This window comes from Colossoma macropomum, unplaced genomic scaffold (assembly GCF_904425465.1).
Source record: "Colossoma macropomum unplaced genomic scaffold, Colossoma_macropomum, whole genome shotgun sequence".
Classification (NCBI taxonomy): domain Eukaryota; kingdom Metazoa; phylum Chordata; class Actinopteri; order Characiformes; family Serrasalmidae; genus Colossoma; species Colossoma macropomum.
This window is the reverse complement of record NW_023494795.1, coordinates 38,319,352-38,334,802: the sequence shown is the minus strand read 5'-3', so window position 1 is coordinate 38,334,802 and position 15,451 is coordinate 38,319,352. Positions and strand designations below refer to the sequence as shown.

At 39.1% G+C, this 15,451-nt stretch overlaps 2 protein-coding genes across 3 annotated transcripts in view; one reads left to right on the top strand and one right to left on the bottom strand.

The window, feature by feature from the left end:
* Window positions 1-8,001, top strand: part of snx14 (sorting nexin 14) — a 53,678-nt gene extending 45,677 nt beyond the window's left edge. For both annotated transcript variants that reach the window (XM_036582368.1, XM_036582367.1), the window contains 5 exons: window positions 1,974-2,138; window positions 5,144-5,239; window positions 6,813-6,904; window positions 7,004-7,066; window positions 7,858-8,001. In XM_036582368.1, coding sequence (XP_036438261.1) covers window positions 1,974-2,138; window positions 5,144-5,239; window positions 6,813-6,904; window positions 7,004-7,066; window positions 7,858-7,887 — 446 coding nt within the window. In that variant the 3' untranslated portion in view covers window positions 7,888-8,001. The remainder of the gene's footprint in view (window positions 1-1,973; window positions 2,139-5,143; window positions 5,240-6,812; window positions 6,905-7,003; window positions 7,067-7,857) is intronic.
* A 3,151-nt stretch (window positions 8,002-11,152) lies between these two features.
* nt5e (5'-nucleotidase, ecto (CD73)) overlaps window positions 11,153-15,451 on the bottom strand; it is a 43,607-nt gene continuing 39,308 nt past the window's right edge. The window contains exon 9 of the mRNA XM_036582366.1: window positions 11,153-14,751. Coding sequence (XP_036438259.1) covers window positions 14,585-14,751 — 167 coding nt within the window. The 3' untranslated portion in view covers window positions 11,153-14,584. The remainder of the gene's footprint in view (window positions 14,752-15,451) is intronic.

Genomic DNA, 15,451 nt, shown 5'->3' with positions numbered 1-15,451 from the left:
AGTCTAGCGTCAAACTAAATTGCAATGCCAGTAATGAGACACTATTAAAAAAAACTTTTTAGTTCTGATTTGAGTCTGGGAAATTTAGTAGGGTTGCACCAATACTGATACTGAATCGGTAAATGCAGTACCGATACCGCAGAGCAATTTCTAAGGGCATGTGTGCTGCTGACTGAGGCATATATGCTCCCCAGCAGGCTCCAAAAGCCAACTCGTGCATAAACTCAGCAATATTTCTGATGATATCAGTTTTTTAGCCTTAGCCACACTTGGGTAGAACACTATCGTAAAATGCAGAAAAAAAGCTTAAAAAGCTAAAAAGCTTCATGAGTTTTCAGTAAACCTAGACTTTCAAGGCATGATCTTGATATAGGCCGAGAAATACAGCTGAATGCCTGTGACCTTGAAACTTTGACATTATACACTTTGGCAAACCTACATTGAGTTTTATAATGTAGACCATGTATGGCATCTTTTATTCCCATATATGTATATGAACTGAGCATGATGTACATTCCAGCCTCAATTTGTGAAATTTAAGTTGCTATTATATCAAGGCTTTTGAGGTTTTTAACACAACCAAACTGTGCCTGCCGTCCAGAGACACAAACCTCAAATCCAAAAAAGGTTGTGACAGTGTGTGAAACACAAAAGTAAACAAAAAGCAGTGATCTGTAAATCCAATCTGACCAGTAAACAAAAACAGTACAAAGGCAAGCTATTTAATGTTTTACCTTATTAACTTAATAGTTTTTTTGTATACAGACTCATTTTGAAATTGATGCCTGCAACTTGTACCAAAAAGGTTAGAACAGAGGCCATTAAAGAATAAGAATTTTCAAGAAATAACTTAAACATATGATGCTATCATACTTGAGTATAAAAGGAGCATCCAGGAAAGGCCTATTCTTGATGAGCAAGGATGGGTCAAGGCTCACCACTCTGCCCAAAAATGTGTTAATTGATAATTCAACAGGTTAAGAACATTGGGCCTAATTCACCAATATCTTCCTCAGCATTTCTGAAATTTGTTCTTAAGAAAGGTCCTGGGAAAAAGTCTATGTCAGATTACTGACGTGTTATTACACCACAGAACTGTTCACACCTTTGTGCTCTTGAGTGTGTGTAGATTCAAATCCCAAATAAGAAAAATGTAGGTGAAGGCCCAGTGTACTTTAGCGAGTGATTTTATGTTTCACCCTCTGAGGTATATAATATCATCAAGAGGTTAAGAGGATCCAGAGAAACATACCTGTATGTAAAGGACAAGGCTGAGAAATACAGCTGAATACCTGTGACTTTGAATCCCTCAGATGCTGTTGCCTTAAAAACTGGCATGCCTGAGGAATACTTTGACGAACCTTCATCAATAAACCCAGTTTATTGTTTACTTGTTCGTCCACAAATGCAAGTTAAGCCATATGTCAACAACATCCAGAAATGCTACCAACTTCACATGGCTCGAGCTCATATTTAATGGTCTGATGTTTAATGGAGATGCTGAGAGAGTCATCCTTTCAGATTAATGAAACAAGGTTAATGGAAAAAGAGGCAAAGTACCATCCAGAGTGTTTCCAGCATAAAGTTAAAAATCCAGTGTCATGGTATGGGGGTACATTTGTTCTCATGGCATGTATAACTCACATCTGTAAAGGCACTAATTAATTATTAATACTGAAGAATAATACACATTTTGGAGCAACATATGCTTTTACAGGGACACCACCCCACATTCTGTAATAATCAGAGTGAGGGTGCTAGACTGGCTTGCGTGCAATACAGAACTGTGCTCCTCCTCAACATGTTTCTGTTTTATTATCACTTCATACACTTTTCCCTTTTTGCAATTGAGGTTTATAGGTTTTATTTTTAAACTGGTTTTGCGCAGTGGCAGTGGTGGGGTGGGGCTCGGGCGTATCCACCCACCCCGCCAGCACGCTCCTGATGTAGGTATATATGTTTGTTTGTGTCAGGTCGCGTGGTGTTTCGCATGCCCGACTGGCTGCACCATGTGCTGTGTGGAGGTCGGATACTGTTTAAGAGAACGCTGGAGGCTTACATGGACCACTACCTTCAGTCCAAACTGGACAAGATCCTCAAGGAGCACCGCCTCGTCTCTCTAATCACTCTCCTTAGAGGTCTGTAGTTGTGTTTACTTGAATACCTACGATTGTATATGGTCGGATCTGCAAACAGTCATGTATCTTTATCTCTCTCACTCTTTTTTCCATTGCCTCCTCTTCCTCCCTCAGTCTTTCTCGTGAATATTGACTTAGAGTATTTGAATACTAAACAAGATCTGCAAGATAGCAGACCTTTTACAGCTTGAAGGCACAATGCTTTTTCATCCTGACATGCAGGGGAGGATGTGGTGGTTCTGCTCTGGCACAATGAAGCTTTGATAACATCCTTATCTAACTAACCTCGATAAAATGATTAGTCTGTAAGTGGAGACAGTGGTCATGCACATCATGCTGTCTCATTCACTGTAGACATTACAGACACAAAGGTCAGCTGTCATTTCTGAGCTTTTCTGAGAACTGAAACTGCAACCCTACAGTTTCTCTCTGCCTGTCTCTCTGTCCAAATGATTCTGCAGCGGTCAGTAGTATTGATGTAACCAAATGCATTATTCTGAATGTACAGAAAATTAGCCGTATCTGCTAAATGTTTGCAGTGGCACTAGTGCATGCTGCTATGCAAAAGCAGCCTCAACTGATCTTTTTAACTGTATACAGGAGCCTCGACTGTTCAGGTGCAAAAATAGAGGATGAACGTTTTACTAAACCTGAAGCTGAGCAAGAGGCAAAAGAGAAAAGAAAAACAACAATGGACACAGCACTGAAGGCACATGACAAGAAAAATGAAAGAGAGAATGTTACATCAGAGAATTGCACTTTTTCAGCTTTGCTATTATAAACAAGCTTCTCCTCATGTCTCTTCTGGTCTTGCCATCTGTTTTTCTAGTTCATCCACATTTCTTCTGGTAGTTTCAGTTAATTTCTTGAAGGAGAAAGTGACGAGTCTAAACTTAAGCAGTTTTGAAGCAGAGCTAGATTATTGTTTACAATACAGAGCCATCAGTAGCAACCGCTGCTAGTCATGTTTTAACACCTGCTAACCAGGCTGAGGATAATTCTGTCCAAAGTGATTTTTGTGTGGAAGTGATATATATGCTGCCATATGTAATTTCTAAAATGAGCCTGTAGTTCTATAGCAACTGCACTCAAAGTTTACGGCCTGCAAAGCAGCAGGCAACACAGGCAGTGATTCACATTGCTTCACATGGTGCGCTCGTCCAGATGTAAACAATCATGACTGCTGAAGAATGCAGATCCGCTCCTGAAGGGTTCAGTTTCATCTTCGCCAGCACCACAGGAGCGATCATGAAGCTTCATTGGTTGACAGCTGGGCTCATCACCCAGAATGTGTTTGAGCTCGCTGTAAAAGTGCATGTTATTCAGGCACGGTCACTTCTTTGGTTTGCTTCTTCGGATTCTTTAAACTTTGCTCTCAAACTTTCCTTGACGCTGCGGCCTCGTTCTCCTACAGCTGCATTCAGTCATTTCTTTCAAAATCTCTCCAAACACAGAGCAGTTAAGATAAGCACCTTCTCATTTTTTGGTACAGAAACATAAAGGATTACGAGCGCGAATGTTGAGTTGGATTGACGTAAAAGTTGCATGAATTCCGATCTGGGCTGTTCAGAGTCGCATTGCAGCATATCGGATACGTTTTGGATTTCAGTACCACATATGAAAGGGCCTCGAATCGGAATTGAAAATGTCAGATTAAGTGTGTTTTTTGCTTTTCACTCTGCCACACACACAACACTTCTGTGCCACATATGAAGAAAAAGATCAGATTTGGGCCACTTTTACCTGCTGTGTGAACAAAGCCAAATACACACCCGATTCGTGGTCATGTCATATCCTACATTTTTCTTGTTTTTTATTTTGTGCCTTAAGATCCACTTATGACAGTGTGCCTCATTCACCAGTCATTCTTACAAAGAAATTACTTCTTAAAACCCACTTAGGTAAGAACAGAATCTACACACACGAAGGTGTGAACAATTCTGTGGTTTAAGACCATGCCAGACTATTTCTTAGGACCTTTTTCAAGAACAAATTTAACAAAGATATTAGTGAATGAGCCCCATTGTCTTTTTAGTGGTTTTATTTGCCAAAAATGGCCATTTTCCAACCTCTCTTTATACCTAAAATGAAACAGGCTGTTTTTGTGACTTGCATATTTTTTATCTAAAAGGCGCAGACAAAAAAATACAAGAACTCTGTTTTATTTGGCTGCCCTGTATTTTGTCTTACTTAAAAGCACTCAGAGCTGAAACACTGCTTACTTGAGTATGAATAGGTGGGGCTAACCTGCTGTAGGCTGAATGTAAATGAGCTGGTTCTCATATCACATCATAGAAACAGTGAATTCAAAACTGGCTGTTTTTGCAGCTTAGTTTCCACATATGGATCATATGGACTGGGTAGTGAGTGGACATTTTGAAACTTTAACAACATTTATATTTCTTTAAATACATACTTCAAAAGCAAGGGAAATTCAGTCCATAAGATGGGCCTTTTAAGAACGCTCAGATCGGAATTCATTTGTTTTTCCTTCTGCACGTCCTGCACTGGCAGCAGGCTAACTTGCAGCTTCTGCCAGTAAATGCTGCAGAACATGAAAGCATCTGGTCTTTTTTCACATTCTCCTGCAATCATGAACAGCTGAGAGCTGTGCAGAGTGAATCCTTGTAATGAACGCTTGTGCATCTAGTCTGTTCATTTGCTGCTGCTGGTGATAACACACATGATGAATGTGATACTATTAATTGGGATATGCATGTGCAACTAGTTTTAGGGCACATTAAAGTCAGGTATGGGTCATATTCCCTCACGAATGTGAACCACCAAGGCAAAAAGATCAGTTCTGAGCAAAAGATCAGATGCACGTTGCCATTGAGCACTAAACAGATACAAACTGTAAACTGTAGTTTATTTGCTCCCAGTCTCCTCATATTTCTTTTGCACCATGCTGGAATGTACTTTCCAGGATTCATTGGCCATCCTAGCCCCTTTGCAAAAGAATAAAGGGTCTCCTTCTCACGTTTCATTGTGTTGAACCTTTTCAGATGCGGTGTTCTGTGAGAACAATGAAGAGCGTTCTCCTGAGGACAAACAGAGAAGAGCCAAGCAAACCTTTGAAGAGATGATGAACTACTTACCAGGTTGGCTCTCATGCAATGGAATACTGACAATGATGGTGAAAATATGGCTGTTTTTGTTGTTGTAGACTCCCCATCAGAAACTCATTTATCCTGCTGTAATTTTATTGTTGTCTGCATCACCAACAGTGGTGGGGGGAAAAATCGAAAAATCGCGATGTGGACGTGAACGATTCTGAATCGATTCACAAATGTCAAAAATCGATTTTCTAAATTTTAATTTGTAACTTAATGTTGACGGAATGCAAAAGGCGGAACTTGGAAGTGCGGAAGTGCAGCACCCGGACAGTCTGTGGCGGCACATAACAAAAACACAACTGGATGAGCGAGAAATCCAATCTGTACCCTCTGCATTAAAAGCCAGGTTAGGTCAGGAGTCGATAACCCAAATGTTAAGAAGAGCCATTTTGTTCTTTAAACAAAAATTAAATGACCTTGGGAGCCACAACATTTTATATCCAGTATGTCTCAGTATGTGCTGATGTCCTAGTATAGGCGAAAAATATGAACAAAAACGCCGACTTAGTTTGCTCTGCTTTAAACTTTATCTGTAGCTGCTTTCCTCCCATCTCCACCAGAAAACTTTTCCTCAAAAGTTGAATAGTTTCTTGTAAAATGTCTCTCAACGTTCGACTGTTTTACGAGGCTGAAGTCGCTTCTTATTCGCCAGCTTCTTGCTCAAATTTTCCTGTTCCACCTTAAATTCTGACTGAGGTGCCAAACGTAAATGCGGCACCATTTAAGGTGGAACGGGAGAATTCAAAAGGGAAGCTGACTTCATCTTCTCAACTTTTTGGTGATTGACAGTCTCGTTGCAGATTTAACGTATCAGGAAACCAACTGCGCTGCTTATACATGTTTGTCTTAAATCTCTCTCTTTGCCTTTTCGTTAGCTACTGGCTAGGTGAGACTGCGTTGCTCTGTGACCTGCAGTCTGCACGCCAGTTCTCAGTCATTGAGAACCAGGGCTTTCGCGGTATCTATGATATTTTACTGACGCAGCGATCCCCCGTCTCTACAACGAGACCAAAACCGAAGTTATGAAATCACTAAAGAAAACGGGGAAGGACGGCTGTAACGTGCTGCGTGGACATCTATTGCCACTGGATCTTATGTCACTGTAACAGCGCATTTTATCACAGATGAGTGGCAGCAGCGTCTCATGTGCTCCAAGAGCAGTGAATGAGAGCCTTCCAGTTCACTTACCACATCACTTCCATTTGTTTTATTAATAAACTATATTGGAAGTAAATTCATTATGGATCATTACAAATACTTTGCTATAAAAGTGCCAAGACATCACACAGTGAGGAAATAGAAATCCTGTATAGAAAAAAAGATGCATCAAGATGCATTGATAATCGTTTTATAATCGGATCACAGCCCTCTGAATCGTAATCGAATCGAATCGTGAGGTGCCTAAAGATTCCCACCCCTAATCACCAAGGAGGCATGTGAATACTTTATTACAGACGTCATAAACATAAATATCTCGATAACATACCCCAGCATGAAATAAATAAGGACAAGAACTCGGCTAGATGACACTGATATGAGCACTCATCTGTCCTTTTAGATATCGTTGGAAAATGTATAGGAGAGGAGAACAAATCGGAGGGTATCCAGTTACTCTTCAACTGCATTCAGCAGCCTCTCCTCAACAAGCAGGTACTGAGAGAGGAGTGTCTGATTGCTTAACGCTACAGAATGCTGTTTGTGATGTGTCATTTGTTTCTTGAACTTTTCTGTTTCTCCATTTGTATTAAGATGACATACGTACTGCTAGACATTGCTGTTCAGGAGCTGTTTCCAGAACTCCATTCCAGCACGGTAAACCTCAGACCAGTACAGTCCTCAATAACATACATGCAGACTTGTCACCTTTCGGTGAAATTCGGCGTTTTGAATGCGCTTTATGCCATTCACATGATTGGTGCAGATTTTAAGAGGTTTTAATTTTAGAAAGGGGGGGGCATAAATACAATATTTTTTTATAGTACAGTCAGATAATGTTAAAGAAATGAGTGAGCGGTTAAGTTGGTTTCATATTTTTTTTATTCAGTAGCTTTCAAATAGTAGATGAAAAAAGGTTAATATGTAAATTATAATTAGCAACCAAGACAGTCAGCTTCCATTTAGTTAGGACTGTAACCAATATAAGAGCTTAACAACTGTCAACAGATTATATAGCAGTGTAGTAAGTGACAGTCATTGGGGTCCAAGCATTCTGTGCATCGTGGAGCTGTACAGGACTTTTAGAAGATAGAACACAAATAATGGGTGAAATTTTTAGAAAGGCCTCAGTTTATAACAGATGTGGGGTCTAAAAAGAAGATTTCTGCCAAATTTTAAACACGCTGACATTTTAAACAAATCAAAACGCCCAGTAGAGAGTACAATTTTTGAGCATGACTTGTATTGGCAGTTGTTCAGCTCAATGACCTAAATAATTCAACAGCAATTACCCCTGGGTTTTAGTCTCACACTTAAAAGTTCTCCTAGCTGGAACCCGCTTTTTCACTGCTCATGTCTGAATAAAATCTTATGCAGAAACAGGGTACAGTCATGATTTGCAATGCATTTTGAGGTTTCCACTATGTTTTTCTTGTCTCTTCATACAGAAAGACGGTCCTTCCACTAGACGGATGTAAATAATATTCAGATGTTTTCCCGGGAATCTGAACTGTCTGGGGACGTATTGACATTCCTGTGTTTATTATTGCACTACTGACATACAAAAATAAATATATTTATTAATCATTTTATCACTGTGAGATTTTATTAACAGATTCATACAGCAAAAACAAACAAAAGGGAAAGAAAAAAGTTTTAAGTATTTAGGACATTTAGGGAGTCATTATGAAAGACTATATTTTTGACCTTACTTACCTTCAAATGCAGTCAACTCTGTTACACTGATCCAATCCAGTGCACCCAAATTGTCATAGCTCAAGTGTTAATGCTTTACCCAAGCCATTACCTTCCCAAGATACTTCCTGCTTCCAGGAATAACAAGTTGAGCCAATCCCTGCTTACTGTCCCAGAAGAACAAGACCGTGAGTGATATAGTCTGTCTTAGGATACAGTGCATCGGACATGCAATGCTACAGATACAAGCCATGCTGCAAATGCAAAGTGGATGATATAATCAGCTATAATGCTACTGAATCAGATATTACATTTGAGGTTTTAACTTTCAGAGTTTGCAAAGGAAAGGCAGTGTTTGGTAAATGCATCCCTATGCATGAAAAATTCAGATGTGAGGGTTTTATTCTAGTTTAGTTCCCCACATTTCTGGACTTTTCAACTGCAAATGCTAAAAAATACTTAAAAAAAATGAAACAATTTTTTTTTAAATAACTTCAGCGTAGTTGAGACTTGTGTGTGCTTGGTTTAGGGTGGAGTTTTTTATTTACATATTTTCAAAATCTGCAGTAGCAAGGCATTTAGGTTTAGCCTTTTCAACTCCTTGGGACCACCGGGTGGTTCCAAAACGCACGTCGTCATATTCTTCATAACTGTCATATTTCATAAGCTACGTTCAAAAGGGGGGGTGTCATATGAGAGCTGTAACTGTCTTCTTTGCCTTACGATGTGGGCATGTAAATTCAGATGGGAAAAAACAAAATATACCCTGGAGAATAAGAGGTTAGGAATCCCATATATTTGTTCAACATTCCTGCATAATTAAATGGTTTAGATGTAAACAGCCATTCAGAGTGGTTTGATGTGAAATGCTTTGTTCTAGAGAAACTTATCAAGGCGGAACTGTTCACAGTGGTGATGACAGGTGGTGATAGCAACATCCAAGCACAAAGTTTTTACGTGAACTGGTTATATATATGTTGCTTGATGTCTATGACATTGTTTTACAGTAGTTTTTACATTAAAACAAACTTATGGAGAAATCTATTTCCAGTTTTTAAGATTTACTACTATTTTACCATCAACAGTGCATAGAAAACACTTGTAGATTGACTGGACAGTAAATAAAATGGCTATGATTGTGTTGTAAACATTGTAACCCCGTGGTTCCTATCACCACCACTGTAAAGACCCTCTCTGAATGACTTTGTTTACATCTGAATTATGCAGAAAAGAGTTGAGTCGTATCCCCCACCAAAACGTATGTATATTTGGTTGTTGCTCATCACAATGACAACATACTGACACGTTCTGTTTGATATAAATTATCCCAAAATGAATGAAAAATGAAGAGCACACCTTTTTGTCACAGTGTATGTCACCCCAAACTTAAAACACCTTCCAGCTGCCCTGGAAACAATGTGATGTTTTGACCACTAGTGTAAATTATATCTACTGCTGGATCTGTGTGGAACATTTTTAACTGTCTCAGTAAAGTGCCTTCCCCGTGCATTTTATAGATAGGGTCCACATCAAAAACATCTGCAGAGCTAAATCAAGATGTAAAGAAGTTGATCTTTTTGGTGATTTGGTGTGAAATGCATAGTTGTAGAGAAACCTAGCGAGTCAGAACTGTTGATAGATGATGATAATAGGAACCAGACGTGCAAACTTGATCACAGAAAGTTACTGAACTGGTTATAAATAATGCCTGATGTCTGAGTCATTGTTTTACAAGGGTGTTGTACAGCAAAACAATTCTTTTGGTCCCTTCATCATGAACTTCACCTATAATGTAAAGGACACCAGGCCTTTTCAAATTGTGAAAAACTGAAATGTGAAAAACTGAAAAATGTCAATATATATATACACTGATCAGGCATAACATTATGACCACCTCCTTGTTTCTATGCTCATTGTCCATTTTATCAGCTCCACTTACTATATAGGTGCACTTTGTAGTTCTACAGTTACAGACTGTAGTCCATCTGTTTCTCTGCATACTTTGTTAGCCCCCTTTTACCCTGTTCTTCAGTGGTCAGGACCCCCATAGACCCTCACAAAGCAGGTACTATTTGGGTGGTGGGTCATTCTCAGCACTGCAGTAACACTGACGTGGTGGTGGTGTGTTAGTGTGTGTTGTGCTGGTCTGAGTGGATCAGACACAGCAGTGCTGCTGGCGTTTTTAAACACTGTGTCCACTCACTGTCCACTCTATTAGACACTCCTACCTTGTCAGTCCACCTTGTAGATGTAAAGTCAGAGATGATAGCTCATCTGCTGCTGCACAGTTTGTGCTGGTCATCCTCTAGTCCTTCATCAGTGGTCACAGGACGCTGTTGGCTGGATATTTTTGGTTGGTAGACTATTCTCAGTCCAGCAGTGACACTGAGGTGTTTAAAAACTCCAGCAGCACTGCTGTGTCTGATCCACTCAGACCAGCGCAACACACACTAACACACCACCACCACGTCAGTGTTACTGCAGTGCTGAGAATGATCCACTAGCCAAATAGAACCTGCTCTGTGAGGGTCCATGGGGGTCCTGACCACTGAAGAACAGGGTAAAAGGGGGCTAACAAAGTATGCAGAGAAACAGATGGACTACAGTCTGTAACTGTAGAACTACAAAGTGCACCTATATAGTAAGTGGATATATATGTATCACTGGTGGTTTTGGATAGTAAATAAAATGGCTATATTTGTGTTGTAGACATTGTGACCATTCCTCTCACCACCACTGTGAACAAATCAGAGTTCTCAATTCACCAGTTCCCATTAAATCACTCTGATTGACTTTACTTTATCCCCTTTAATCAGAACATTCTGCAATGCATACAGCAACTCAAAGGTATCTGCTCTCTCAGGAGCAGTACGATTTCATTCATATATGAATTGTCACTTTGAAAGCTAGCAGCTGCTCCAGTGGCCTGGCTGCCCTCAGGAAGTCGGAACATATTTCCTATTTCAACCCCATTTGCAATGGAAATGCAGAATATTGGACAGCATTGATATTGTCCACATGTAACCAAGGCAGTTAAAAGGGCACACAGCAGGCGTGGTTAACAGTGATGGATTGTCAACATGAGTAAACATGACTGCTGAAAGTCAGCACTTGCTCACTGTTAGTCACTGTGGTTAACTGACTACAACATGTCTAAAAACTTCAATATTTTTACAAAACATAGGTGCCCTCAAGATCACAGTGGATGGTTAAACAATCAGCAGACACTTTTTTTGTACATAGGGGGTTTTATTACTCTTTTTTGGGGGTGCCAATTCTTGGCATCCATTCAAAAGATTAAAATATACCAACAGATACAATCAAGGCACTGGGTTGTTATTGTTTTGCACACTGTTTTCATCTTTTGTACCACATCTTGTGATGTGTAATACACTATCGCTCAAAAGTTTGGAATCATGTATATTAATAGTTATATGAATAATTTGTGTTATTTACAATAATATACAATGTATATATAAATCTTAAAAATCAAGCACTATATTTTACCTCTTTTTAATAATCTTCAGTTCACTACAATTAACCATGATGCCTTAATTATAGTCTAAAAGACTTAACTGAAACTTTGGAAACTGCCTTCTATATTGGAAATATCTGTTTTTAGCAAGTTCTAAGCTACCTCACGATTTGATCACCACTTTTCAAATACAAGGCATTCCTGATGTTGATTTTTTATAACTTCTTTCTCAATGTTTTTTTCATCATAGAATCATCAGCAGCTTTGTTCATCATTCTGGAATCATCTAAAATTTCCTTTTTCTACTCACTAATTAGTTCAAAACTATGAAATTGCACAGGACTAGAAACGTCATTTCATACATTTACTTAACCCCTGTGTGGTGTTGGGGTCTGGGGGACCCATTTTCAGTGTTGAGCAAAAGAAAAGAATGATGTGATTTATTATTATTTCAACCCCAGATTTCTTGGTCTTTGCTCATTTTCTGTTAAGAACATATAAAATAACCCATTTTCAGTGCCTTCACACTGTTCACCCCCCACACATTTATGTTATACGTGTGGTGTTGGGAGAATCCACGGGGGATGAAGGTGTGGAGGTGCTGTGTCCCTTCACTCTGTTCTCCTCCTACATGGCCTGCTGTTAGTGTGTGCGAGTGTGCGTGTGTGTGTGAGGGTGGACAACATGGACAAGCTGCTGACTGGCGACAGCTGCTAAAGCAGCTAAACGCTGGCCACTTGTGATATTTTAAACATCTGGTATTTTTACATAAATTGTTCTGGCTGTATTGATTTAAAACAATAATGTGGTGGGTCCAGCAGACCACTGAGCAACAAACACATCAACACCACACAAGGGTTAAAATCAAATCGGCTTTAGATTATTGGAATTAGGGATTCCAAACTTTTGAACAGCAGTAAATAACAGCAAGTTACAAACACAACTAAACAGTTTACATATATATATATATATATATATATATATCCCACATTTTCACTTCCAATCTTCAACTTTTCCTTTGACATCTGCACTGAAGCTACAGTGACAAAATGGGAACAAAAAGTAGCCAAAGGAGCATTATGCCTGATCCACCATCAACTGATGGTGGCAGTGACAGAGGAACAATCAGAGCACGCTTTGTCCTCAAAGTCTGGGACCCTGTGAGCTGTGTTCGCTCAGCATTACAATGAATTCACTCTTCATTCAGTGTCTGTTCTATCCTGTGTGTTCAGTTCTAAAGGTCCCACTTTTGTTGTTTAACAACGACTACAGGAAGTCCCGAAGGTACAGAGCCAGAGCGCGGAGCAACAGTTCCCCAGCCTAACCTTTTAAAATCCCCCCCATGAGTAAAAAACAATAAAACAGTCTTATTGATTATGTGGAAAGACATTGGCGTATTGCTGTATACAACCACTTATTTAATGCCTCAAAACTGGAATAGAAAATAAATAGCTGCCAGACAACCATACAAGTATTCTAAATTGTTATTTCATTCACCATGTTATTGCAATACCTACATTTAGTTACAATGGTAATCTCTTCTAGGCCAGGATTTCAGACACCAGATCTTTTAAAAAATAATAGTTTTAAAAAATTCCACTTGTTTCTGACCTGCTGAAATGCAAATCCACACTTACATAATTCATGATCACATCATTAAAAAGACCACGTCACCATTTTGGTAGGCAAGCTGAAACTCTGACTGTGCTCTGATCGTTTCTTTACCATTAGTGCAGTTACAACCCTGCAGGTGGATAAAAACCAAGCAAAATAGACCAAAATGACCATTTAAAAGATTTAAAGACATGCAGACGCTTTAGATGCACTCTCCGGAAAACGCTACAAGGAGAAGATTAGCAGAAGATCATAACATTCCAATCCGTGATATTTTGTAAAGAACTAATAAAAGTGGCCACCAAAGCTGCCAAAGCTCTTAAATAATAAATTCATGCATATATATCAAGCTAAAGTCAGCTTTGTATTAGCCAGCTTCTCATGTGAATTTTCCGTTCCACCTTAAATGGTGCTGCAGTTACACTAAGGTGCCTTGAATGTAGAGTGAATTTCGTAAGTTGGTGAATACGAAGCTAACATCAGTTAACCTCGAAAAAGGCATTAGTTTACCTCAATAAATGAGCCCTAATCAAGAAATACCTCAAACGTTTTTGTTTGGAGATGTTTAAGTGGTAATGAGCTGCTAACAAGCAGCACAGTGAAGCTATAATTAGCCAATGGAGCTGCTGAATGCATCTGACTGGCTGATCTAACGCTGCGTCCCAAACCACACACTGTACTTCACCTACTACACTAATGAGTGCACTTCTAATGGTATACGCGCTGTTGTTTACATACTATTTAGTGTGCTAGTATGCAGTTTGGAGCAATAACATATCAGGAAATCTCAGCCGTTTAGATTATAGCTTTTGTTTGTCATCACTACAACCACAAATCAAATAAAATCAAGTCAGTACACTAAAATACGTTGGTTAATGTGTTTTACAAATTTAAAAGGTGTTTAAAAATGCGTTTTACTGCCTTTGCTGGATCAGTTATGGCTTTGATATCTCTCTACAAACAGCCACAGCAATGAACTTGGAGTTGCCAACCAAAAGGGTGGTAGTGCGATTATGATGTCATCGGAATACTATCAATTCAGGTCATTTCTGATTATGCAGTGGTGTCATAATTATGGTGCAGTGGTTACAATCAGTGATTACATGAGGTTTCATAAGGTAACCACTGCACTCCAATTATGTCCTGCAGTAATGTCTATGGTATTCTTGAGGTTAAACTGCTATTTGCCCTCTAGCATTTCTTCTAGCTTTCAGATTGGAGGATCTGCAAGTATTTGCTGATCTAACACAGTGGCTTTGCCTAAACTCCCCATAGCTATAATAATATTCTTGCACCTCTGCTGGGTATCTATGGTCATGAAGTATATACTGTCAAAATCAGTAGTGAACAGACAATCCAGACATAGCCAGAGGATAAAGATAGAGCTAATCTCACTGGCTCATACACAGTGCCCATAGCAGCGCAAACAGCAGGAGAGCCATGGTGGGACTTGGTTGTCCGATGGCAGAGTTGAAGATGAGGATACGGCCCTCCACTGTGGGGTGAACTCTCTTTCTCTCTGAGATGTAGCTGGACACCACAGATATGTCCAGGTCACCTGTGGACAGAACAAATGGAATGATGAGACCTATACATGCTAACTTCAAGATCCTGTTTATTTTGTCTATCACGGTTGTTTACCAATTCTGACTAGAAATCTGTGTTTTTGTGTGAAGTAATACAAAATGTGTATGTTTTTTTTTCAATATTTTCCCTTTGAATGGTGTTCGGTCCATTTCTGCTCAATTAAAATTGATTGTTTTTCATTTTAATTGTTTGTATAAAAGTAGAGCGCTTTTTATAACATACTGCTCCAAAGAAGCGTTCCGTAAATTCAAGTCTAGACTCCAAGAATTATTATGTATTTTTACTACATTTTTACTAAATCATTATTCTAACCTTAAACTAACACTGAACCTTAAAATAGTTGAAATTTAGGGCTGCAACTAATTATATATTTATAATTGATTAACTTAAAGCTGCACTGGGTAAGATTTTTTTGTTAACACTAAAAGTAGTAGTATTATAGAGTCACAAGGAGAAAGAACTAAAATATGGTCAATGTAAGTTTTATGTCCACCACGCAAACAAACAGGATTTTGTTTAAGGAAATACCCCAAAGTCTAAAAATAACTAAAAACAGAGTCAGTCATCCCTATACGTTTACAATGCATGTTATGTAGGGCCTTGCAAATTACACAAGGGTCCCGCCTCCCTCTCATGTCAAGGATAAGAGGATGAAGTGGAACTATCCATCT